Below are 27,395 nucleotides of genomic sequence, written 5' to 3' on the forward strand. Positions count from 1 at the left end.
GCAACTACAGTAAGACCTCGGTTATCGCGGTTAACGGGGACCAAAACCACCCGCTATAAGTGAAAATCCGCGAAGTAGCGGCGCACCTTCAAAAAAAAAAATTAAAAAAAAATCTTTTTTAATTATTATTTTCAGACCTGGTTAATGGGGAACAAAACCACCCGCAAAAAGTGAAAATCTGCGAAGTAGCGACGACCCTTCAAAAAGAAATTAAAAAACTTCTCATCTCATTATCTGCACCGCTTATCCTTATTAAGGTGACGCCGCGTCCGCCGAACTCGCTCCATCACGCGGCCCGGGAGTGACCTCCGCCGACTCCCTCCCATCCCCCGTCACATCCAGCCGGCCGCCTTATCCCGTGTCCGCTGACGTTCCGCCGAAAAAACCTGCAAAAAGTGAAAATCTGCGAAGCAGCGAGGCCCCTTCAAAAAAAAAAAAATTTTTTTTTAACCATTGCAGACCGCGAAGCTCTGAAGCCGCGAACGTCGAACCGCGAAGTAGCGAGGTCCCACTGTATATGGCTGGGCAGGCAACTTTTCAGAGTTGTCTGCCCTGGTGGCCGGTAACTTTTTGTCATTAGTTTCAGACACTGTTAAAAGCTATGTAAACAAAACAGTATTTGGAAGCAGTGAAAGAGTCAAATAATACTAAATAAAAAACGAAAATGATTAGTACTCGCCACGTTTAAAGGTATAAATCGCTATCAATGTGCGCACTGGGTATTGGTAGGACATCTCGAGGGTTAGGATGGAATTTCAGAACACAGGTCAGGAGCTAGTAAGTGAATATTTGAGGCAAAGCCAACATAAGAGACAAGAGCTTATTTGTCATTTTACAAACGGGATCCTCTGCTCCTCAGGACTTTAGCAGGATTGTGTCCATCAGGTAGATTTACTGTGATATACTTGTTTTAATAATTTAATAACAAGTATATTGAAGATGGCGTGCCACATGTATTATTTACAAAACTGTAATGTTATTGTGTGCATGAATGTGTACTTCTATGGACGTTATTTTTCAAACAAAATGTGGCGTAAAAATACTTTTACCTTACTTTGGCATCGTGGTTCCTAAATCCGTCAAGGTCGGCGCAGGCGGGTTGGATTTAAAACAAAACATTAAGTGCAATTGCACCTTAACTACACTAGGGAGCAGTAAAAAGCTGTGCACTGTATTGCAAAACGTGCTGATTTATTCATTTCGCCTTTGAGTAAAAAACAATCAGCACGAATTACTAAATATATTAGTTTTCCAGATTTTGAAATATTGTATACGTGAGTTAAGGATAGTGTTTACATGTTTTAATGGGGCAGCATGGCGGCGCAGTGGTTAGCGGATGTGCGGCACAGTTCCATACCTGTCAACCTCCACTGCTCCACGCCCTTACAAACTGTCGTATTTTCCCTTACAAAATACAAAATAATCTTACACCATATATTATTTTTCCCAAACGTGTTTATTTATGTAGTTTAACATGTTATATTGTACATGTGTTTCGTTATCATATATATTGTTAATTAACATTTTCTTGTAAGATACTGAGTTGCTCGACATGAATGAGGTTTATTATAAAAAAGGTTCAAAAATTAAGTACCTTGGATGTTCATTGTAGATGGAAAAAAATGTAAATATAATTAAGTAGAATAATACATTTTCTTATTTAAATTATTTGTTCATTTTCTGCATTAAATTAATATTGGTAATATACTGATTAAAGGGAAAACCACAAACCTGTCTTTTTTCATTTTCTCCTTTTATACTTCATCTTTATACCACATAATAATTGGTAATATAATGCATCAAAGCAAGTGAGCTGTTTGTGAGCCGGCTCTCTTTAATGATTTGAGCCGAAAAAGCCGGTTCTCTAAAAAGAGACGGACTTCCTTTCACTACATAACTACCACATGAAATCCGAGGCTGCAGACGCATGCGCACAGTAGCATCAAACCGCTCACTTCGTTTGCAATGAAAAAAACCCGATACCGAGATAGCCCCGAACTCGTTTGACTTGATTGATTAGCCGTTTCGTGATAGTCGGTGTAAACCGAATGGTACCCATAATTGACAGATTTGCATTTTTCGGTACAAATTTTCTTGTACGTCGTACACGTCTTAAAATGCATAATAAACGTACTTTGTACGGCAAAAACGTACAGGTTGACAGGTATGCAGTTCTGAGGTTGTGAGATCAAACCTACCTGTGTGGAGTTTGCATGTTCTCCCCGGGCACTCCAGTTTCCTCCCACATTCCAAAAACATCCATGTCAGGTCAATTGGCCGGTCCTAATTGTCCCTAAGTGTGGATGAGCGTGTGAGTTGTCTGTCTCTGGGTGCCCTCCGACTGGCTGGCAACCAGTTCAGGGTTTCCCCTGCCCACTGCCCAAAGGTGGCTGGGATGGGCTTCAGCACCCCCGCGACCCTACTGAGGATAAGCGGTGCAGATAATGGATGGATGGATGGATGTTTTAATGCATTATTATCTATTGATTTTATGTAATTTCATTTTTTTCAGTATATGGTTTGACATAGTCAAAAAATGTTTATAGTTTAAAGATTTTTATTTTGTTTTTGAATTTCAGATGCACTTTAAATCTTGTCTGTTACGGTTACAAAGCTATTTTGTTGTAAGATGGTCTATATTTCTTTCTTTTATAATTCTCTCTGATGTTAAAAGTCTACAAAATGCAAAGGAGCCTTTAATATGTCACAAAAGCAAATGACTTATCATCGCCACAAAGTTTGTTTTTCAACTAAAGACACTATTATATGAATGCCACAAGGGGTGGAATGCACATGATACAATGTGACACTCGTTATTTCGGAAGAAAATATTTTTCCCTCAGTATCGTCACAATGCTGGGATGTCTCATCTTGAAGAGCAGGATGACGCTTTATGGTGAAAAACGACAGCGACCAGATGATGAAGGTGCCGTATCTGAGTCATATCAGGGGACTTATCTTACTTCTGGTAACCAAGGAAACCAGTATTCCCTGTTTGAAAGGGGAAGGAAACCCCTACCCCAAATAAATGGCCTGGAGAGGGATGGGGGCAGCCAGGCTTTACTTGCCAAAGCCCCCTACGACCCTGGCATCCCTGAGCCGTGAACTGTGAACATTTTTACTCCTACAAAGAGTTCATTGAGATATGCATTTTTCCTGTCTTACTTAGCAAATTTGCACAATTTATCCTGGTATCTGCATGTTATTTAAATATCCAAAAGGTGAGGGATCTTACACGAATCTTACCCAAAGGGAGCTGACATGATTGTCAGACATCTTGCTGCTACAGGTACCCAAAAAACTAAAACCTTGCGACAAAAAAATGAGAAGACAAATCCATGCAGTTTTGTCACTTTGAGTCTATGTAGTTTATATTATATCAAGAATAGAATAGAATAGAATAGAATAGAATAGAATAGAATAGAATAGAATAGAATAGAATAGAATAGAATAGAATAGAATAGAATAGAATATATTGGATTGGATTATATCATAAATCATGTCAAGTCATGTTTATCTGTACAGCCCTTAATCACAAGGAGTCACAAAGGGCTGCAAAGAACCACAGACTATTGCAAACTAAAGGCTAATATTGCACCATCCCCTGATCTAAAACCTACAAGAGGGCAAGGAAAAACTCAAAAACCTCAGCATGAGAAAAATGAAGAAACCTTGAGAAGGAACTGCACATGAGGTAGTCCCCCTTCCAGGATAACAAGGCTGCAACGGATGTTGCATTAATAAACAATTATAAAATAATTAAAGCAAACACTCTCGAACCTACCTATCTCATTTTGGCTATGCGATCACTAGTAAACCAGCATTTTCAGACAGGAACATAGGGGGAAATTAAATCTGAAAGATATGAGGGAGCAAGTCCGTGCATGATTTTGTATCATACCAATGTAACCTTAAAATCACATCTTAAACTAACAGGGAGCCAATGCAGGTTAGCTAAAATCTGGGTAATGTGATCAAACTTTCTTGTTTTAGTTAAAAGCCTCGCTGCAGGATTTTGTACCAACTGAAGGCTCTTGATTTTGGACTTCGGGAGACCGGAGAGTGGTGCATTACAGTAATCGAGACGGGAGGTAACAAACACATGAATTATAATCCCTGCATCAGACTGGGATAGCATAGGGAGAATTTTAGCAATGTTGCGAAGAATGAAAAAAGCTGATCTAGTAATATTGTTGACATGTGTTTGGAGGGACAGATTGGGGTCAAATGTGACACCTAGATTTTTTACTCTGGGTGATATTACAAGTCAATGTTCAAAGCAGTGTGTGAGAACAAGTCACTGTATTTAGATGGACCAACAATTAACATTTCGGTCTTTTCAGGGTCGAGGCGCAAGAAGTTAAGTGACATCCATCTTTTTGTCTCAGTGAGGCAGACCTCCAAATTTCCAGAGTTTAGTAGGGCAGATTCCTCCATTGGAAGAAGAGTTGAGTGTCATCTGTGTAGTAATGGAAACTGATATCATACTTCGAAATAATATCACCTAATGGAAGCATGTAAAAGCTGAAAAGAAGGGGCCCAAGTACTGAACCCTGCGGAACGCCACAGGTAACACTAAAGGCGTCAGATGTCATTTCACCATATTTAACACAATGCGTCCTATCCAAAAGATGGCACTGTGTTATATATATTGTTAGACTTTTATGATACTTTTCTCTTTAATGTCTTTATAACATGTTTACTCTGGATTGCCATGTCTAATCTTGATGCATTCGATGTTTCACCAATTATATTTCAATGCCAATAAAGACAATTCTATTCTGTTCTGGTTTGTGATTTTAAGTATCCACTTCCGGTAGCACGGGTTTAATTTCTTTTGTTTTTCTTATATATTACTGTCTTTTTAACAGAACGAAATCTATAAACTGGGGAGAAAAAAAGATACGAATTAAAAGCGAAAATGTGCTTCTTATGTGACGCAGGCTGATCACGTGAGTAACAACGCTACTCAAAGAAACAAAACGCATGAATGAAAATTGTATTGTGTAAAATAATATATTGTATTGTATAAAATGTATTAAATAAATCAAACTAAAGGACGGACTTCAAATTAATTTAAAGCAAAGTTGTTATGGGCGGAAAAAAATAAATCTCCAGTGCAGCAGCCACGCCCCCTACCGGAAGTATCAGCTAAACGACTCGAGACGACGTCATTGTGAAAATGTTTTCCTTAAAACAAATGCAGTATTAAAGTGGATACACCTAAATGGGTACCGAATTAATATGTTAATGGAAATTTTTCATAAATTATTGCATGCTTCAAAAACCTGCTATGAAAAAAAGAAAAACGATAATCTTACTGCTCAGTCTCCGTATTAGTGATTTGTCATTCGCGAGCGAAGCGGCTTTATGAGCTAGCTCTTGAAAGCGATCGACAGCCACTCTCAATGGGTTTAATATGCATGTTTTTCAGGGATTCCACGTTGTTGACTTTGCATTTGAGTATGTAGCTTTTAATTTATGTTTCCTGGGTTTTCCGGGAATACTGTTTTTCAAGTTTTGTACTTTACATAAAATTGTAAAGAAAAAAAATTACCGATAGAATAGCCGTTTGGGAGCCAAAAGAGTTGGCTCTTTTTACAAAGCCGAGCCGAAAAGAACCGGTTCTCTAAAAACAACCGGAATTCCCGTCACTCCCCCGTATGTGATCACGTGAGCAACAGCGGCTCTTCTACCCGGAAGTGGCACCTTTGCAAACAGACGAAGCGCCTTCACAAGCCAACGCCGTGACGGAGGTAACTCATCACATTTCATTTCAATTCCCAATCGCGACAATTCTAATCAGGCGCGTTAACGCTCGTTAAAATATATAAAAGGGGGTGTGGGTGTCACGTGAGAGCCCCACCCCCTCCGTAAAACCGGCGCTCCCCTCCTCGTGTGCAAACTGCAAAGCGCAGCCGAGCGGGGCCGAGCGACCTGCGGGGGCCTTAAGCTCCATCGACGGCTACCAAGCGGCCTGACCTCCGCTATTGGCACCTCGGCTTCTACCGGGTGCCACATTTAGGGGCTTTTTAATGTCTGCGGGTGAGTGACGTTCATTAAGGCCGTTTTCGCCGTTATCTTTCCTTCATACTGGGCCGTGAAGACACTGGTAAGACTTCCAATAATGTCGCGTCTTATTTTTTCATTCCTACTTGAATTTGAATGCGCGATTCTGCGTGTTCGTGCGTGCCCGAGCGAAATGGGGCTAACAATCTGCAGAGTGCAGATAACGACTACAGTAAATTAATATCGACACATTATTTTCTTATTAAACCCGGCGACATTTTGATGTGCGTTCTTCATCTGCTCACCATCGTTTTTGTTATTCGTTTTTATAGCTTATCTCTCCACTTGTTTAATTAGATACAATATAATGCAAATTTTAATGCACATGTGAAGATGGAATGTAAGAAATATGCTCTGCTGGTGATTCCAAGAGCCAAGAAGAAATCTGCAGGTTCGAGAGAGCGTTCTCCGGTGCTGTGGAATGCTCTTCTCTCTGAGATACGATCTGCAACCTCAGTGGAAGTGTTTAAATCCGAGCTTAAGACACACTGTAGTTTATGGGTGATTTTGACTTCCTGCTCTCATGTTACCTGGAAAACAAAAATGTGACATAAAAATGCATTACCCTCCTTTAGCATGTGGAGAAGTCTAACTTTGTGAGCCAAAGAAAGCATATTCCTATGCCTTTCGGTGCTCCAGTCAGTCCAAAGTGTTTTGTTGACATGACGGCTTTTAGAGAAACTCAACATTTGAAAAAATGTGAGTGTACGTAATGTAGTTTTGTCACACTTTTTTACGTACAAGTACAACTTAGAATACAAAATTTTGGACGCACTGTCACAAAAGGGGCGCAGCGACTGTTAAGCAAATCAGAATGCAGAACACAAAGCATAGTGATCCGGGAAGTATCTAAACTGCGGTACACCGAGGTATTACTGCAGGGAACTCAAACACACGGCCCAGGGGGCAATTTGCGGCCCCAAGGATCATAGTTTGAGGCCCCCGCCCTATTATGAAAGTTAAAGGGACTGTGTGTATAACTTTCCCAATAAATGTCTCTGTATACTGTTGTGCCACTGAAAACGAGTGCTAAAAGGACCACAGAAGGAGACCAAATTCGGAGACTCATAGTGATCGAAACGCACCTCATTACTTTTGAAACGAAGACGAAAGAGAAAATAAAAAATAATTAAAAAAAAGAAGAAAATGGGGAAAAAAGTAATACAAAAAGTGAATCTGGAAAACGAATGAAAATAAAAAGAGAACATTGCATTTTTTGTTTTTTTTCTTCTCGGTCGTCCTTTTTTTTCATTTTCCATTTCAGCTTTCTTTTTCCCTACTTTTTTTATTCATAGTTTCCTCTTTTTATTATCTTGTCCCTGTTTTGTATTTATTTTAAAAAACATTTCTCCCTTTTTGTCTTTCTATAGAAAAGGCTTAGAAAAAATGTGCTCTATGCTTACTTTCAGTCTCCGTAGTTTGTAGTCTTCCTCTGATTCATTTTTGGTTGCACTACACATTGCAGCGACATCTAGTGGATAAATATAAAACACTTTCCATTAAATAACAGCGGAATATTTTTATCAGTGCTGTTTTTGTGGAAAACCCCTTTTGGCCCAACCTTACCCGGTCCGTAGCGGCACCGGCCCCCAACTCCGTTGAGTTTGAGACCCCATGTATTTGAATGAAAACATGAACTAAATTAATGGAAACGGAGCATCCAGGATTTTTTGCCAACAACAAGGTTCATATGGTTGCTTGAAATCCTTCAGAATACTTACGTATTTTAATGTTGTGTTTTCAAGGATTGACTAATTCTTGCATTTTAGGTGAAGTGCTTGAAATTGTTGTCATGTCTCTCAAAGAGTGCTTAAAATGATGCCAACACTGCTCTCTGATGGCTTTGCTTTGCTTTTGCATTTCTTCTTCCTTTGTGATTAAAGGCAGCGGGCATTGATTTCTATGGCATTGTCCTATGAAAAGACATTGCCCCCTACAAGTCGCGTCCACGAGGACAGGTGCATGCTATACCTAAACAGGGCAGTTTGAAACATAACACCAATTATGGACATTTATTATGTGCCATGCAAAAAATTAAGGTAGTGTTTCCCAGTAGTAAATTTAAATGAGAGAACTTCCTGCAACTGAAAATGTAAGCTACATATCACAGTGGTACCTCCACTTACAAATTTAATCGGTTGTGGAAGTAGCTTTGGAACATAGAAACTTCATAAGGTGAGACGCATTGTGAATCCAAATGTTCTAATCCGTTCCAAGCCCAGCAAAGGTACAGTATATTTTTTAAAAAAAATTATAAAATTGCATCTGAACATGAAACAAAAACATGTTACAATTAATTATCGAACAACAAACATAAAACGAGAGGCACATCATGTAAAAAAAATAAAGGAAAAATGATCCTATAACCTCTGCTTTTGACAATCAGTCAGAAATGCGCGAGGCAGATGTAGCAATAGCTCGACTTGTCAACACTTTTCCCGGGCGACTCCTTTCCATTTATTCAGAAACTTCATGGAATTTTGCTAAAATGTATTAATTTAGGCTGATTAAATGATGGGCGCCTCCTACTCCCCGGTATCGTGTCCGTACCGCTCTTCTTCCTCGTCTCTGAACTCTGAACTGTGCAATTGACTCAAAGAGCATGCTGGCAGCACGCATGCGCACTGGGTTTCTTGGCAGATTTTAAGCTATAGCCTGTTTGTTTACGTCTGGGAACGGCTAATAGCACCGCATACTGTACTGTATTTTTTTACTCCGTATCCTGAACCACTTTTGTAACTAGAGGCAATGATTTTCTGTTCAGGTACTTTGTAACCTGAAACTTTGTATGTAAAGACATTTTTAAGTAGAGGTACGACTGTACTGTATACAACAGGAGAAATTGGAAAATTGCCTATGAAAGTGTTTTAGAAGTGCTTGAATTTGTCCATGGAAAAGGTCTTCGAACTCTATAAACACTTCTCCTGTGCCTTGTCATTCTCGCGTCATCAACCAATCGTTTTACTGTGTTATCTCGCAGCCCTCATTTGGATTTGGACTGGATCGCAATCCCGGAGGAGGGCAGAAATGGCACGCGTTAAGCGTACACTCTCCCAAGCGTGAAGTTGCATTTGTATCCAGAGATGGAGCCGGAGCCGGAGAGCGAGGTGGAGCCGCCCCTGCACAGCGTGCACGGCTCCAACCGGACTCGGCCGTCCTCCTACCGGGCCCTGCGCAGCGCCGTTTCCAGCCTGGCCCGCTTGGACGACTTCAGCTGCGAGAAGATCGGCTCCGGCTTCTTTTCCGAAGTCTTCAAGGTGGGTCGGTAAACGCTGCAGCCTTTAGTGCTGTGACTAACGATTATTTTAGTTGTCGACTAGTCACCGACTATTGAAACGAGGAATCAAAAACTTGTTTATGTTGGAAATTATAATAAACACAATATAAATGGAAGAGAAATACATCTTTTATTGAACATACTTCAGGTTCCTACAAAACAAATCAAAATGCCTCATCTAATACTAATTAAGCACAGTGCTCTAAAAATCAATCCATAAATAAACCTCTGTCCATTTTTACGGCCAGGCAAATGAACTAAAATCTCCGTATCCCCAGTGTAACCCAAGAACAGTCTCGTTAGCAGCAGAACAACAGTTAATAAAACGAATATTCCGTACATTTTGTGACGTACATTCAGTGGCAAACTGCAATGTTCGTAACATTAAACAACTTAACAATTCTCATCATTTTTAAATGAAACGTTTTTTACAACTGACGTTTGTTCTGCAGACTGTATGCATTTCATTTCCAATACATTTGTAAAGCACAATGTGGAATAATTATCGAGCTCCCTTTTATAGAGAAATGCACGCGTATAAAATGTACGATGCATGTCATTAACCATATTGGCTTGAAGGTCACTTGAATCTTACCGATTTCCGGCGCTGTTACCAATGATTCTTTGTTTCGCCAGCTTGCAGGCTGGGTGTTTTTGTCCGTCTAGCTTCCTGTTCGCATCAATGCTACTGCGTTTAATCCAGGCTGGCCCTGCGTTGTCGCTATGGCCGGTGCTGGTGCTGTTTCCAATTTTTCCCCGAGTTTTAGTTTTTCCTGGTGGGCTTTCAGGCTCGCTATGGTCGTCGCTGTTTTTGGGATCTCCCAGTTGGCCTGCTTGCTGGGCGTAGTGGATGCCTTCTACTACGATTCGTTTTGGCCAAAGCTGTCTACAATTCCCGCCGCTACCTGCTTTGGCCTGTCCCTTACGACCTCTGCCTTGCCCAATGGCTTGTGACTTACCCTTTTGGGGCTGCCCTTGCCTCCTTTCAGCGGTTGACGTGTTGCCTTTCTCCCACATATGCCGCCAAGGTTTAGTGCGTTCTCCTGGTGAGCTGCTCGCGCCTGGCCAGTCTAGGGGCTGTGTGCCTACCCAGCGTTTATTATCTAGTCTTTTGGCTTTTCACCAGGGTCTCCTTTGGCGGTGGCGGCTTTATCCTGATGTGGTGAGTCAGGTGCGTCTGTGCTTCGGCGTGGCAGGCGCGGATCTTTTTGCCTCCAAGCCGACAACCTACCGTTCTTCGATGGTCTACTGCTTGTGGTGGTGGATGGTCCTTTAGGCACACCCTTGGCCGATGGGTCTCCTATTTGCCTCACCTCGCTTTCCTCTCCTTTGTTCGGTGCTCCGGGGGGATCTTCAGGTGACTTACATGCTGCTAACGTTGCCTCCTTATGGCTGGCGTGCACGTGGTTACCCCTTCTGCACCGGTTGTGCTTGGGTGTTCCATGGCCTGTGTCCGACTGGCAGGCTCTCTTATCCCGAAGGGGATGCAGGTTTAGCGTCTAAGGGGCCCTGGGCTGGTGCTAGGTGGTTGTGCAGACCAGCTCGGTCACGCCATCCTTGGCGCCGGAACGGTGTCCTCTCAGTTGGGGTCACAGCAGCTTTGTCAGATTCTTGTTGGGGCTCTTGTGCCTTGTGCATTCGTTGTGCTGTTACATTGTCGTGATGGCGAGTTTTCATTTGTCCTGTCACCTTTTTGTTTGGTCTGAGTGGCCCTTGTCCCGATGGATTTCCCCCTGCTTTCAGGGGTTTACTGCCATTCTAACAGTGCTGTTTCGACTTCCTGTGCCTCTCTGACGGAGGGTATATTGTGTTGCAGCCTCTTGGGCATCACCTACCACTTTGGCCAAGTTCTAAAGCATTCAGGTGGCTTCCCCAACACTGCTTGGTATTGTCCTTGTTCCAGATGAGGCTTCAGTGAGGTTTGTTTCTGGGGTTCCTTGTGACTACACTGATATTGGTTATTTCGTGCTTGAAGCACCTCCTCTGGTGGTCGATAGCGACGAAATGGAACAAAAGTTACGATTGTAGCTACAGTTCTTTGAGTCCCGTACGACTGCCAGAGCATCTTGTCACCTGGAATCCCCGTGTTCACACGAGAAGATTCTGGAGGTAACGCGCCTGTAACTGGAATTTATAGACATTCTTATTGAGACTTGTGTGATGGAGTGACTAATTTTTAATATGCATTTCTCAAACTACGCATGCGCAAAGGTGAAATTCTGCGCTTGTACAGGACTCGTAGAACTCTAGTTACATACTTAACTTTCGTTTTATTTGCTGTATCCAAGCTAAAATGCTCCCAATCTTTCAAAGTTGTTGTATGCAGACTTAATGTTGATTCTGTCATTTCTGTGTGTTGCCACACAAGACAGAGATGCCATTGAGCATGAGTGACTCTCAGTCGAGATTATTTTCATCTACAGATGCCTCTTTTGGAAAACGTGTCTGGCCAAAATTGTCGATAATGGAATGAATTGTTGACCACATATGATCGATCTTTGGCAACAACATCGACTAATCGTTGAGGTTTTTAAGCGCAGCTGCCGTTGAATGTAAAATGCTACACCCGGCAGTCTAATGAAGTCCAGGAAATGGATGTCAGAATTGACTACAAGCAACTGTTCCATTAAGGATGGCTATCCCATTAGACATACCCAATTACAGAGATCCAGTCTCTCAAGCGTTTCGCCTTTTGAATGGCAAAACGAATGGGCAAATGTCAGCGCGTTTGCTGTCGCCAGTATATTAACAGCAATGTCAGAAATGCTTATCTTGCCTGCTCGCTTTTGGTTCTGTGACGTCCTTCCAGTCTGTGCTGTTGACACAGATGAGTGCCAACATCATCAATGTGGGAAAACCTCTCCCTTGCCTGAAGGTAAACAAAATGCACTCTGTATTTAGATCGAATGGCTCTCGCAAGCTCAACTAGCTCGGTAGCTGGAATCGAACCCAAAACCTCTGTGAGGAGGACATCTAACCAGTCATCCACTTGAGCTTGTTACTAATCAGATTGAATCCAACAATTGACTAGTTCCCAACTAGTGTTTGATTGCCCAAGTTCTGTGTATTTCAAATGTCACGCAATGTGTACAATTTTTTTCAAATGGACTTTTTTTCAAGTGATAAATTATCCGAATTAATTCAATTTGTTACCCCGCCTAGTGTTATACTTTACGTGGAAATTTGCACCATTTAGACTTCTACCACTTAGACCAGAATCAGAGATTGAATAGAATTTCAATTTTATTGTCATTGATGACAAGAACATATTCCACCTTGTCTTACAACAAGATTAGATGTGGCACTTTAGGATAAACGCGTAATAAATAAAAATAAGGTAAAAGAATGTCAGGATAGTCAAAAATATTTACAAGGTAGTGCTTGGAAACTGCCTGGAGAAGTTTTAATAACGGTGCAATGAAAAGTAGTTCAATCCCCATTTTGCAATGCGCCTTACTGTGTTTTGACTGTTTTTACGTTTTATCGTGGCAATATCAGCACTGTCTTTTGACGGTATTTTATCAACTTGGCCTGCTCTAAAAAAATCAAATTCCATTTCGTCATGTTAATAAGACTGCTCAAAAATAATAACTGTTGGCGCTTTTTATGTGCTCCAGGTGCAGCACCGCGTGTCAGGCCAGGTGATGGCGCTCAAGATGAACATTCTTGCCAGTAACCGGGCCAACATGCTCAGGGAGGTCCAGCTGATGAACAGACTTTCACACCCCAATATTCTCAGGTAACGGTTGCCAACTTTGCTTTCTATACGGGTACTTGAAACCCTTCTTGAATTTTAATGTTGAACTGTAATGCTTGAAATTGTTGCCATGTTTTACAACAAGCTTGTTTATAAATGACGCTGATACTGCTCTCTGGTGGCTTCGCTTTGCCATTGTATTTTTTTCCCTCCTAGTGACTAACGGCAGCTGGCACGAGTTTGTATGACATTGTCCTATGTAGCATCATCGGACCCTATAGTACAGGCGCATTCTACACCCAAACGGGGCACTATGAAATGTAAATTAGTGGAAGAATTATGTATCAATCATGGAGATTTATCTTGGGCCATGCAAAAAATTAAGGTAGCGTTTCCCAGTGGTAAATTGTAATGGAGCGAACCTGCAACTGAAAATCCAAGTTTCATTTTACTGTCATTTTACTCACGTATTTGGGGAGAGATTTGCCTCAAAATATTTACACTTGTTTAGATCCACAAGTATATTAGCAATTTACCCAAGATCTATAAATGATATGTCTCGATGAATGCACACGCAAGATTAAAAATCGCAAATTTAATTGTGGATCTCCAATTTACCCGAGTCACACTGGATTTAATCTTTTCATGGTGCTGGAGAAATTTTTAAAATGTCATTTTAAAGTCCTTAAAAATGCCTGAATTTGGAAAAGGTATACGTAGCCCGGCGCACATGTAACTCCGTCTTGTGCATTTCAGGTTCATCGGTGTTTGTGTCCACAAGGGGCAACTCCACGCGCTCACTGAGGTAGGCTTCGAATGAGTCGGCACTCCCCACACGTGTTCATCTTTTCATTCACGATTGTTTTGGGTTGACCCAGTACATCAACGGCGGCAACCTGGAGCAACTTTTGGACAGCGACTTGTATCTATCGTGGAGCACGCGGCTCAGCCTGGCACTGGACATTGCCCGCGGTCTGCGTTACCTGCACGCGAAGGGCATCTTCCACCGAGACCTCACCTCCAAGGTAATGCATGTCGTCAGTTTGCAGCGTCGAAGATCCCTGTTGATTTATTTGTTTCCGCATCGGTGCAGAACTGTTTGGTGCGATGGGAAGGCGGCACGTGCTCTGCCGTGGTGGGGGACTTCGGCTTGGCAGAGAAAATACCCGATTACAGGTGCGTGATTCATAAGCTGACCGGAAATGGATTCGATATGAATCAAGATACAAAGGTTACAATTAGATTTTTGAAATAAGACGAAATCAGAGGGTGGAACTGTCATATTTGATTTGATTCCAGGGACAGTCTAAATGTAAAAAATGTAATTCTTAAAAAACAAAAGATTGTTTTTATTAAAAAGCAATAATGAATGAACTCTCATAGATGTGCATTTCCCTAAAGGTGGGATGCATCGTTTAAGCCTTCCTTAAAAAGTTAAATATTTTCTCCATTAAGTATGCCTGAGTTCAAAGAGCCTTTATGCTTTATTTTCCACTGCGCCTTTTCTTTTATTTTAACCTCAGCAAAGCTATCCTGGCTTAAACGCATTCGGTTGGAGGGATAGGAGGTGAAGGGGGGGTGCTCTAGAGTTGCGTCATGCGGGTTTCTTCTTGCTTTTTGTTAGTGTAGCTTAAAAACTGTGAAAGTAAGAAGAGGCCTAATTCAGGTACAGTCCAAACGCCTACCGTACGCCTTATGAAATGACTCAGTCCGTTGGATTCCTAGCAACGCATCACAGTATTTCTGCAGTATTCATTTTGTACTGTATTCTCTAGTATCAATTTTGTCGTATTGCTATAGTGCAATGTTTCTAAATGAAAAATAATATTGCATCCTAACAATACTACAATAAAAAAAAAGTGCAACAACATTTATTCGCTCCAACAAAAAATGAAAACGTCTTAAATGAGTTGCAGGATATGTTTTCAGTTTTGTGCGCTTGTTTAGGGTGGTAATGGCCTTGGCGAAGAAGGTATCTCGGAGCCTGTTTTTCCTTGTTTTGAGGGACATGGAGTACCTTTGTTCTTCTTTGAGCTTTGTAGGACTTGTTTTCTTTTGCACTAAACTATAAAGCTATATATAGTCCTTAAAACCCGTTACTAAACAGAAGAACAATTTTGCTTTTTTTTGGTCACTGAGTTTCCATAGTTTGTGTTCTGTTTAGTGCATTCTAGCACTCTCTTTTGGTTGCATGAAACAATAAAAGCTTGTGCAAAAATTTAGGTTTGCCGTGTCTTGCAAATAAACAATGCTAACATCACATGCTACTTCACAAAGCTAGTACAACTAAAGTTCCCTAGTCATAGTCTTCGCGTCTTGTCCTTCGTGGCAGTTAGTTTTCACCCTTAAACATGATATATTGCATGTGTCTTTTACCACATGGCTAGCTCCTCTCAATAAAAGCACATTCCTTCACTAACTGTTCATCTGGATTCGGTGCCTTATCAGCAGCTTGGTGTCCGAAGCAGGTGAGGCGTAGGACTTTCTAGGTCGGCATGTCGAGGCAATCGAGAAGTACGGCGACAGTGTTTAAACCATCGCCTTCCACTTGTCTTTATTGCACCCTGGCATTTACGCTGCAAATTTTATGGACACTATAAATGGTTGTGGGAGAGTGCACTGGGATGCAATCAACCGTGCGTCCTTCTTGAATGAATGCCATACAAGTTTCTCTTTTCCACTCACACAATGTCTCCCACTTTTACATGGTGCTCGCGTTACTTGGTACCAGGGTTGGGGAGTAGCGGAATACATGGAACAGCGTTACGTAATTAGGGTACAAAAAACAGGAACTGTATTTCGTTGATCACAGAAAAAAAGACAATGAAATTGTAGGTGCATATTGTTAAAATAAGGATTATCTTGTAGGATTACAAATTATTTTGAAACTATATACAGACGCTGCCCTACTTACGAACGGACGATCGTTCGTAAGTCGAATTTGTTTGTAAGTTGCTTCAGTGCTATAATTTGTATGTTCAAGGCTTGTATAAGTAATCTATTTTGTATTTTAAGATAAAAATTTCATAAAATATGCTCTCTAAAGGTAAATTAAGTTAAGTTTAATTTTTTTTGGGAAGATGAGCTTAAATAGTAAGGCGACTTCCTCCTCCGTGGTAGAAAGTGGCCGAAAAAGCGATCCAACCATTTTCTCAACCGCATCAAACTTCTATATTCCACTTTTATTTCAAAAGAAACCGCTTGCCTCTTCTTTACACTGTACATCAATCATATTGAATGGATGCACGAGATATTAAACAATAAAAACGTCAAAGTTCTTGGCGCGCTGGAGATGCAATATAGAATGTTTACACACGAACTAGAGGAAGCAGATTTTTTTTCTTCCGGGTGGATGCTGGCTGACCTCCCACAGCGCCACACGGCAGAAAGAAGCACTACAGTCATGTCCTCTACTCGGAAAACGGTGCACACAATACAATATCTAACTTATAGCAATGTCCAGATATTTTCCGAAAAAAATATTCGTATCTACCGTTTTTCGTAAGTCGAATGGTCGTAAGTAGGGGGGCTTCTGTTTACATAACTCAAATTATCTCTCATAATATCGATCCCTGACCAAAGGAGAGGGAGATGAGGGCTGTGCATCATAGTGTCAGTATCCGTTGCGCAGTTTGTACAGATGGGCGACTCATAGACTGTGCTGCAGGTAAAAGCACATTTCTTTTTGACTATTCCTCCTTCAATGTCGCACTCATTTTGTTGAATTGGCATGAGCCTGCAGTTTTGTGTGGGCAGCACAGTTGCGGGCTAGTGATGCGTTAAGGGACATTTGGTAAATCTGATTTTCTTGTTTTTGCAGTTAATTGGTGTTCAAAATCTCTATACGATCGCTGTATTGTTATATTGTGAGAATGTTTTACTTGGCCGACTAAATCTGAATGTGGACTGAACACAGGAAATTTAGAAAGTGAACATTCAGTGTTTTTAAAACCATATTTGGTTCTTAATGTGAACTAAATCAGACTATCTTGTCTGCCATGCAAAGGCAAAAGTTTTATTTTGGCTTAATAAAATATACTACAGGGTTAAAATGTAAGAACATTTTGTAGGAGAAGCAACTACTTTGGTTTATTTCGGTTCTTTTTCAAGATTACATTGTTCAAAATTTAGTCATTTTATATATATTGTGTTTATTTTGGTCATTGTTATTTGAGTAATTGAAAGTAATCAAGTGACATTGCTGCAATAGAATGGCATTCGGATTATGTTACTGATTACATTCAACAGGTATCGAGTAACTGTATCGGATTAAATTTTTAAAGTAACCCTCTCCACCCTACTTAGTACTCAATAAACTCAACCCAGAAGGAGCATTATTAAATTGGGTAAAATTCTAAGAGAACATTTTGTTTTTGTCAAAAAGTAGTAAATATTTGAAAAATCAGTTCCCACATTCTGTGTCCAATTGCACAATCGCATCTTTGTTAGTTTTTTTGTTGGCTGTGGGAGGAAAAAGACTCTTGCCAACCGAGATTGCATGTTCTTTGGGCGGGCACATGCAAGTTTGGCACTAAAAATATGGTCAATATATCCAAACTATCTCCTTTGACTCTTTACTCTTCCTATTGAGACTTTTTCCTTCCATGTCGTTAAGTGGAATTAATAGATCCGACAGAGCGCTAAGCTACGCGCACCATAGTTATTGTATCCATGGATCACACACGGAGCAAATAGAGCGTCCGAAACGACAGCTAGTGGCTCTTTAATCGCTATTCCTGATGGCATAGCTGTACTATTTCTTCCTTATTATGCAAACTTATCTCAAAAGTCAGTAGAAAAGGTTCTCAGTTATTATATACAGAGTTGTATTTATGGCATCAAGGTGTCCAAAGGCGCAAATAACATTGTAAGGGTAGACGCAAAATGTTGGTGATCTATGAGGAAGTCAGAATCCCCGTACCAACTACCGATGAAGATACAACCAATTTGTTGAATCGTCTCATACGCGTTCACAGAGGATGCAGGAATCAAATGACGTAAGAGGGAGCTCTTTTTTTTATTGATACACAATTTCAACAAGAAACTCTAGGGTCTTTATAGTTTCAACATAGCACGTGTACCCGGTTTGGCCCCGTCCCTTTTCACGCTACACTCTTTCACATGTACATGCCCAGGGTTCCGTCCTTATTTGGAAGTGTTTTTAAGTTTATGCCAGTTTATGTCACCTTGCCCTTTGCCGTTATCTCTTGTCCTCCCTTAAGGAGGATTGTTTATACTAATTTGTCCGCCGAGACCTTCCCGAGATGTAAGCAACATTTCTCCCAACTGTAAGCAAGTCTTTCTACATTTCTTTCTAAATGTATGTAAATCTATTCTACAAACGCAAGTTTATTTTCTACAACACTACACATAGAAATAGATTCAGATTCAGAGATAACGGGATTTAGAGGATATACAAACGAGTGACCCAGCACATCAAATTCACAAAACGAGTTGTGCCATCTCCACCTTTTCTGAGTCTCTGGCAAGGAAAATATGAAAACTACTATCAAACCCGATACACTGGATCACGTACTGCACTTCCCATCTATCCCATAATTGACAAGTTTTACCTGAATAATGAAAACGCTACCTTCGCTTGCATTTGTTTACTCATATGCTAGCCAGGTATGCTAACGTGGACGCAGTTGTACACCCAAAGAAAATATGGCTGCAGTAACTTACAAACTTCTCACAACTAACCGACACAACAGCAGCGTAATAAAAATAAAACACTCTAGAACAAATAACTTTGTTTCGGTTACCATTGATCTTATGCACGTTAAGATGGGGAAGCCGCTAGTATGCCATGCATTGTGTGTGATACAAAAGGGGCAGGGCTGTCGTCTGCCTTGTGTTCTGATTGGCTGAAAACAGTGCTGTCAGATTTATTAATTCATTTTCGGAAGTAGCTTGGAGAGTAAGTCAGGAACACCATTCATCCTTTTTCCTGGTTTTATATCCGGGGTGTCAAATTTGTTTGAGTTCAGATGCCAAATGTTAGAAACACCACTTTTGCGGAGGCCAGAATTGTAAATTAATGCCATTAAAAAGGTGCCCTAACTGTAGGGTTTGATCTTTGCAGGGGTATAAGATTTCATTATAAACAATTATTGAGGGTTTCTTTGCCCAATATTCGGACGCTCCCCTACTTATGAACATTCGCATTACGAACAACGGTACATACGAACATTTTTTTCGGGATGTCGAAAAATATCTGGATATCTCTGTAAGTTAGATTTTGTATTGTGTACACCTTTATCCGAGTAGAGGACAGTGCTGTAGTGCTTCTTTCCGCCGCTACTGGCGCTTTGAGAGCTCAACCAGCATTCACCCTGAAGAAGAAATCCGGCTTCTACTTCCTGGTTTTTGTGTACACACACTGCACGGTATCTCTAGCACGCTAAGAACCTTGACATTTTTATTGTTTGATATCTCGTTCATCCATTCAATATGGTTGGTGTAAAGAAGAGGCCAGCCGTTTCATTTGAGATTAAAGTGGAATAAGAACGCTTGATGCGGTTGAGAAAACGGTTGGATTGCTGTTTTAGTCCACTTTTTACCACAGAGGAGGAAGTCGCCTGAATCTTCCAAAAGTAAGTTAAGCTTAACTTTTATCTTGATAGTCAAGTCATGTTTATTTGTGACGGCCTTAATCACAAGGAGTCTCAAAGGGCTTCACAGACCACAGAATGTCAACGCCTAAAATGTGGCTTTGTTTTTCAGTAGTATGCTTTATCATTCAGCCTGATTTTTAACGTTATTGAGCATATTATTAAACGTTTCTTTTTCTGTTTCAAAACAATACAGGTTACTTATACAAGCCTTAAACATACAAAATATAGCACTGAAGCAAGTTACTGTCCGGAACCTCGTTCGTAGGTCGGGCAGCGTCTGTATATTCTTTCCGTCACTAAGACTTGATTACCCTCTTTATATTTATCAACTGTGCAATTGTAAAAAAAAAAAAAGCAACACTAATGAATTAATTTCCACCCCACTTTATTTAATTCGAGGAAACTCATGCAAACTAGAAAGTGACAAATATAAAACACAAACACTAAGTTACAAATGAAAGTTTCAAAAGTCTTTGTCTTTTTTTTCATTCAATGAAAGTTTTCCTGAATTGGGGAATTTTGCTGATGAAAAAAAAAATCTGGTGTGCCTTATAGTGCGTAAAATACTGTACAGTATACAGTATTCGGGGGACTCCCACTTAAACAGAATGCCAACAGTTACTGCATTGTTTTGAAGCTCCTTTTAGTACTACTTGGCGATGAGGGGGCAGTACAATGATGTCACACGTACACACAACCAAATCCTTTCACAACTGCTGCCCTATGAGTTGTGTAACGGCAATAAAATCGTCCCGTTTTCAGAGGATAAAGAATATGGGATTTGTTACATTGTGTGTGGAAAAAGAAGCATGAAGTGAGGGCACACGTTTGTCTCCACATGCACCCCAAATACTTCCATTTTCTACAGGTTTGCACAATAAGAATAAAATTGATGTGTCTAGTTTCATATTTGACTTCAATTTTGATGTCTTTCTGGTGTAGCGGAGAAGGGGACCAGGAGCCTTTGGCAGTGGTGGGCTCCCCTTACTGGATGGCTCCGGAAGTGCTCCGTGGCGAGATTTACAATGAAAAGGTAGGTTGGGAAACAAGGATGACCAATCCTGTTATTTGTAGAAATAAATATGTTATAAATAATTAAAAATGTATGCCATGTAAATGAACACATAAATATACATATTTTGTAATACGGGACATAAATACAATTGATTGATATATTTGTTTTTGTCTCATTTGTTGTGTAATTCATCGTATATTTATCAAGTTGTCATTTATTTTGTCATGCACTTGTCACAATAACCGTCTTGTGGCTGTCTGCAGGTGGACGTGTTTGCATATGGTATCATTCTGTGTGAAGTCATTGGAAGGATACAAGCGGACCCTGATGTCTTACCACGGACTGAGGTAAACCTTATGCTTTTTCATTTGTCTATCACTAATAGCCTAGTGTATAGGATCCGCTGCAATTCAGGTTAAATTCTCGTTGCATCCAATTTGATGCAATAATAATCAGTGATGTATTCCGACTGATTGCGTGATCTTATAATTTTTTTTTGCAACCCTAGCCCTTGGTGTAAGTTTAATTTCATGTAAATGTTGTGCCCTATATGAATAAAACATCACAAAAGACTATTTTTTTGTTAGTGCGCCTTGTAATCTGGTGCGGAAAATACGGTAATTAACTGGTTTCTATTTCTCATTTCTTTGCCTGAAGGACTTTGGTCTAGATGTTGAAGCCTTCAAGCAGATGGTGGGCGAATGCCCCTGCCATTTTCTGAATCTGGCAATCGTCTGCTGCAATGTACGTCAAGTGAGATCTTTACCGTCTGTTGTCGAACGTTCCCCTGAATCTGATCGTGTTGGTCCCTGCAGATGAGCCCCGAGCAGCGTCCGTCTTTCTCCCAAATCGTCACCGACCTGGAACGGGTAGAGCAGCCCCCGGCCGCCGAGCCTTTGCCCGGTCCTTCACCGGATGCCTCCCCGTCCCGCAGCAAGTCGGACAAACCGCGTTTTGACGGAAAGCCGCCGCCGCCTTTGAGGGTTAACCCATTTTCACAGCGTGACGACCTGAAAGGTATTACCAAATTCTTTTATGTGCAAAATATGAGGAAATCTTGTGTTTTTTGCATAAAATCTAAACATATTTAATCTGTATATTTCAATTATTTTTGAGATGATGCATTTTGAAGACCGCATGTCTTGTCTTTGTCATCCTGAGTTGTGATGTCATTGGAGGAACACGAGAACCCTAGCAAGCTGGTCTCTGTTGTTTTAGATGTTAAAGTCAGAGGTTCCGAGTGTGTGTAAGCGACGTTTCTGTAGTTCTTGTGGAGATTTTCTAGGCTTTGTGCAGGAATGGTACAATAAAGGGCAAGCAGCCATAAATGAGGTAATTGGCAGAATAACTAAGTTGACGAGACTAACGGGGACGATTAACAAAAAAAAAGTCGGAAAAACGAGAGGCTGACAGACCAAAAAAACAAGCAGTGAACAGGCAGGCTAACCAGGAACCAACAAAAAGCGGTAACTGCTATGGCGACAAACGCAAAGCTGGCTAGGAATAAACCAACCGATACTGCAAAACTGGTGCTAACGACAGGCTAGCTCAGACCTGGGCACTCCGGTCCTGGAGGGCCATAACGTCCTGCCAGATTTTGAAGTTTGCTCTTCTTTAACTCAGGTGATACAAATTATAACCTCGTTAGCAAGCTAGCAAGTGCTCGTTAACGATACTGGTGATTGGAATCACCTGTATTGGATCAGAGAAACTTCAAAAATCATGCAGAACATACGGCCCTCCAGGACCGGAGTGCCCAGGTCTGGGCTAGCTGGTCAAACACACAGTGGACAGTAAAGGTAAGATTGGGCCACAAAAATCCAGCCTAACCGGAACAGAGCCCGCGGCTAATAAAGCCTGACCCTGCCCAAGCATGACCAATTCACTTCATTTCCAAGACCTAAGCCAAACACAAAATTTCTTATTTTATTTGTGAGGACTCTGTAAGATTAAGTGTTTTTTGAAAACCCCTGCCACACGCCCCTGTTCTCTGGGGGGCGCTGATCCTTCACTGCATGATACTTAGCTTTTGTGACAAAATCTAGGTTGAATAAGACTTAGGGGAACATTGGACCCTACAAAGAACTTTTGTCAATTTTGCGCAAAAACTTCAGTGGTATGGTCACGTCACAAGATCATCAGGACTGGCCAAGATAATTCTCCAGGGCACAGTCCAAGGGGGCTGGAGGAGAGGCAGACCCAAAAAGAACTGTGCCCGACGACATTAAGTAATGGACTCGTGCCGACTTTGCCACGCCCCAAAAACAGCCCAGGGACTGTCAACAGTGGACGAGGCTGTCCAGAGTTTTGTCCCCATTGGTGCCCCAATGACCCATGTGGTTAAGGAATGAACCGTGATAAACATTTACATATTATATATTTCTGGGTTTGTAGAGTTGTAAACAACCTACAATTTTCCATGGTTGACGTTTTTTTTTTTTTTTTTTTTTTGGGAGTTGACGGGAAATTATTAAGGCACTTCAAGAGAGGGACGCAGAGAGACAAAGAAAAACAATGACGGGTGACGAAACCTGACCAAAATGTATAATAGACATACCTCAGCAAACAAGAAGGGGCCGATAATCTTACCTCACATACCTTTTGGAGGTCGAAGCCCGCAACGGTGACAAAACGGTCACAAACGCCCTCAGCAACAGGGTAAACAAAGTCCCCAAGCAAAAATGAGCGGTATGCAATTGTTGTTCAACTAAAATAGCTGTCTGTTGCGGAGCTGCCTCACGTGTTGTGTTAATGGGATTCGTCATTTTGTGTTCCTTTAATGACATCATAGCTCTAGAGGAAACAGGCCATATGGGTCCACTGCGGGACTAAATTTCTCGAGTCCCCCAGCACGTGGATTATATTGCAACATACTTCCGCATTGTGGGGGAGGAATGCTACATGTACTGGTCTAATTGAAAAATAAAATCCGTTTGGGAATATCTTTTAAAGGCGGCAAGATCAAGCTGTACGACACGCCCAGCAAGTCGGTCATCTCCCTGACTTTCGCCTTGCCTCAGCCGCCCGAGTCGCAGCCAAGCGAGCCGACGCCCGGATCGCAGCGCCGCTGCCATTCTCTACCGTGCACGCCACTCCTCTACCTCTCGCCTCACCTTTGCGACTCTGGTCTGCCTCCATCTCCTGAGCAGAATGCCTCGGACCAAGAGAAAGGCGAGAGCTTGCCGATGGATTGTAGCAGCTCGCCGGAGACTCTGGACTGTTCCTCGTCTTCTACGTACTCCAAAATGTCTTGCCCCCCCACCCAGAGCTCTACCCCATCCCAGACTTTCCCTAACGGATGGCCTAGTTTGGACAACAACGACGTGGTCCTGACTGGACCTTTGGTGTGGAGCCCGTCCCCCGCAGGGATGGTGATAAACAACAACGGGGGCGGCTCGCCCACCAGCGAGCCGGACGGCCAGTCCCTGGACCAGGATGAGGTGGTGTCGTGCCCGGCGTGCTGCTTGGCGGGCTTGCGTTTCCCTTCCGTGTGCCTGCGCACGTCGCACCGGAACTCCTACAAAAACCTGAACAGCGACCGGGCCACGTCCCAGGGACTGCTGTGTCCGAAAAGCTTTCCGTCCTCTCCACCTGCCGCCCGCCTGGAGCCCGAATAAAGGGCCCCTGTGGAATTTGCACAGATTTTAACACAGCAATAGATAGAGTACAAGGAGTGGAGACATTTCAGTCAGTTTGTAATTGACCACAATCTAACTTTGAATTCTCTAAAGCAGACCCGGCACTCCGGCCCTGAAAAGTCGCTTGTCCTTCATGATTTTGGAGGTTTCTCTTCTTCAACGCAGGCGATACAAGTTAGAGGTAAGATCGGGCCTAAAAAAAAATCCAGCTTGACCCGGGCCTAAACAGCCCCAACCTATTAAGCTCAGAGTAAACCTGAAATTTCATGTTTGATTTGTGAAGACGCGCGAGGAGGCGGGGTGATTTTTGCCGACCCAACCCGAATTTCTTACCTCTAATATAAATTATCAGCTCGTTAGCAAGCTGAAATGAGCCCATTAACAAACCCTGGTGATTAGAATCAACTGTAATGGAGCGGAGAAACCTTAAAAACCCTACAGGACATGCGGTCCTCTAGAACAGGAGTTCCCAGGTCTGCTCTAAAGACAAAAGGCCTTTGCTTGCCTCGCACCCTCTGCTGGGTTGAGGGTGACCCAACTGTAATTCCGTCCTCTTGTTCCCAAGAAGCTTCAACTGCAGGGACCTCAAGTATCCAATCCAGCATGAAAAGTCACCTGACGCAACTCCACCAGTTTCAACAAGGAATGTTCATTTTTGTATTATGTTTGCAACAATCCTGTTTTGGGGATGTTTGGTGCTGTTAAGTCTTAAGTGTTATACTGTGCGTGTGCGTGCGCGCGCTTTCTGTTTTTGTTGCCCTCCAGTTTGCTACTCAAAGCACTTCAACTGAATTCCTGCTGTTGTCCAAACTTTCAAGGGAATGAATGGTCTGAGACCTGCTTACAAGCTGTTTGTATTGTTATTTAATGGTGAATATAAAATACATTTAATTAAATAAAGAGTATATTTAAAATGGACGTCCTTAAATTGGTGTAATCTATAAGCCACATCAAATATGGCGGTGATAAAGACGTAAGAAAAGGCGATGTGAATTCATGTCCACAAGGCAGCAGCAGAGCAAGAGACCCAAATGAGAGAGAGTGCGCAGTGTGATCAGCAGATGGCGCCATTGCAACGCGTGGCGACAAAAAGAAGCTGACAACTGATATGGGCTCTTCGGAGGTATCCAAGAGAAACACGATATCAGGATCTTATGATAAAATGCAAATTTGAAAAGGATAAAAATGAAATATCTCAATGGTAAAAGCGACGAAGGGTTTTTAAATCTTTACTTTGACGTTCTGTTGTTTGCAACCCATTTCGGCATGAAGGCGAATAACTACTAAAATTGTGTTGTATAATTGTTTTCTTTTCCACTGTTTGGCACTCACAATTGTATATCTGCGTCCTCTTTAGCTTTCTTTACACCATCTAACTTTTTTTTTTTTTAAAAAGCTTTTTTTCTCCCACCTACTCCATATCACCACTTTAAATTTTTGCACCCTAATCTTTACATGCATCTTATTTAATTCCAATTTCTATTTCCAAAAGCGGGGAATAGAACCACAAATATTTAATTTGCTCCTGAATGGCAACTTAGTAATTTACCAACGTTTTCTTGTCTATTAAAACACCTCCAGGGAATTGCACCTTTTGGGGGCTGTTGTTATGCAACAATTTTACGTTTGAAATCCAATTATTGGTTTTATCCATGATTTTTATATCAATGGAAATGACGACCAGCTAAATTTTGCATAATGAACAGTTCATTCAGCATGATTTCACGGTTCAAGTAGACTCATCTTAGTTATGTTGAATCTCGAAACGTTGATGGTGTTCTATATGTAATCATATATATTATTTATGTTTATTTGGGCAGAACACTTAAAAGGACTGTGTGTGTCAGCACCTCCATCAAAAAAAAACTAGATTTAAAAAGCACAAATAAAGTGTGTGAAAAATAAAAAGTTAAAAAAAAAACATGACACATGGTACAAAAAAAGTTGGGGACCACTGAAATACATTAGTGTAGCCAACTTGCTATGTCTTTATGAAGCGCACGAGAAGAGAACAGAAAGGTATTGTGGGAAGTAAATCGGTCATTCTGAAAGATATAAATAAATGCATGGGTGCACCTATTTAAAACATTAACAAAAATTATACGGATTTTTAATCATTTCCCATTTTCCCAATTCTCTAACATTTTTGGTACCATGAATAAAATGGTGTGATGAGGAAAAAGCACAAATATAAACGTGCATATTTTGAAGGTCCTCATCGGTTGATTGATTTGCATTCATTTTACTTAATATGAGCCACACCTAAAGGGAGTTAACAAATTGTCCGCCATCTTTCTGCAACAGGTGACCTGAAACGCTTGTTGGAACTCTGAGCAGAAATAAAGACAAAGAAATCACATTTCTAGGAAAATCACAATGACCCATCACTTGTGAGCCATTTTCAAAACGTGTCCGCAGGCTACTCGGGTGGTCTTGTGGGGCTACCTCGTGCCCGCAGGCACTACATAATGCAGCGATATTCAGTGGTCAAATATTACACAATGTACCTTTAAGCTAGTCGTCGATGAGTTCCTCAACAGAGCATCTGCTCATTCATTTATTTTCCTACCGCTCGTCCTCACATGGGGCGCGAGGACAGTGGATCCCATCCTAGATGACTTAAACAAAAATAACAATCAACGACCAGGGTGGGTAGGGTTACTTTAACTTGATTACTTTCAATTACTTTTGGATTACTCCGATACCAAATGTGCTAATAAAAGACAAAAGAAACTAAATATGAATAAAATCATGACTCACAACACGTGGTAAGCTTTCTTTCCTGGCTTTGATCTCTTTGATCTCCGGCAAAACTAACATAAAAGGCGACAGAAACAAATCCAAACAGCTTGCCAACATCATTTTTGCTGTTCCATGTGTTCCGTTACTCCCCAAGCCTGCACAAAATTTAGTCATTTTATTCATATTTAGTTTCTTTTGTCTTTTATTAGCATATTTGGTATTGGAGTAATCCAAAAGTAATTGAAAGTAATCCAGTTAAAGTAACCCTACCCAACTCTGTCAATGACACACATTAGGGTAGGCGATTCTAAGAATTTTGGTATTGATCCAAGTAAACAGG

At 41.3% G+C, this 27,395-nt stretch overlaps 1 protein-coding gene across 3 annotated transcripts; it reads left to right on the forward strand.

Annotated features, from left to right (window-relative positions):
* Positions 1-5,630: 5,630 nt before the first annotated feature.
* tesk1b (testis associated actin remodelling kinase 1b) lies at positions 5,631-25,231 on the forward strand. Of its 3 annotated transcripts, none has more exons than XM_088347686.1 (11): positions 5,631-5,756; positions 9,050-9,326; positions 12,964-13,085; positions 13,800-13,848; positions 13,922-14,068; positions 14,137-14,219; positions 20,603-20,693; positions 20,939-21,022; positions 21,333-21,419; positions 21,491-21,692; positions 23,628-25,231. In XM_088347686.1, exons 2-11 carry the CDS (start codon positions 9,153-9,155, stop codon positions 24,290-24,292), a joined length of 1,704 nt encoding a protein of 567 aa, XP_088203812.1. In that variant the 5' UTR covers positions 5,631-5,756; positions 9,050-9,152; the 3' UTR covers positions 24,293-25,231. The 3 variants fall into 3 exon arrangements, with proteins under 3 accessions (XP_088203812.1, XP_088203811.1, XP_088203813.1); XM_088347685.1 differs by lacking the exon at positions 5,631-5,756 and adding an exon at positions 5,830-6,112; XM_088347687.1 differs by lacking the exon at positions 5,631-5,756 and adding an exon at positions 5,830-6,045.
* The last annotated feature ends 2,164 nt before the right edge of the window (positions 25,232-27,395 follow it).

Source organism: Urocampus carinirostris, chromosome 11 (genome assembly GCF_059441175.1).
Source record: "Urocampus carinirostris isolate Australia breed hairy pipefish chromosome 11, RoL_Ucar_1.0, whole genome shotgun sequence".
In the NCBI taxonomy this organism is placed as follows: Eukaryota; Metazoa; Chordata; class Actinopteri; order Syngnathiformes; family Syngnathidae; genus Urocampus; species Urocampus carinirostris.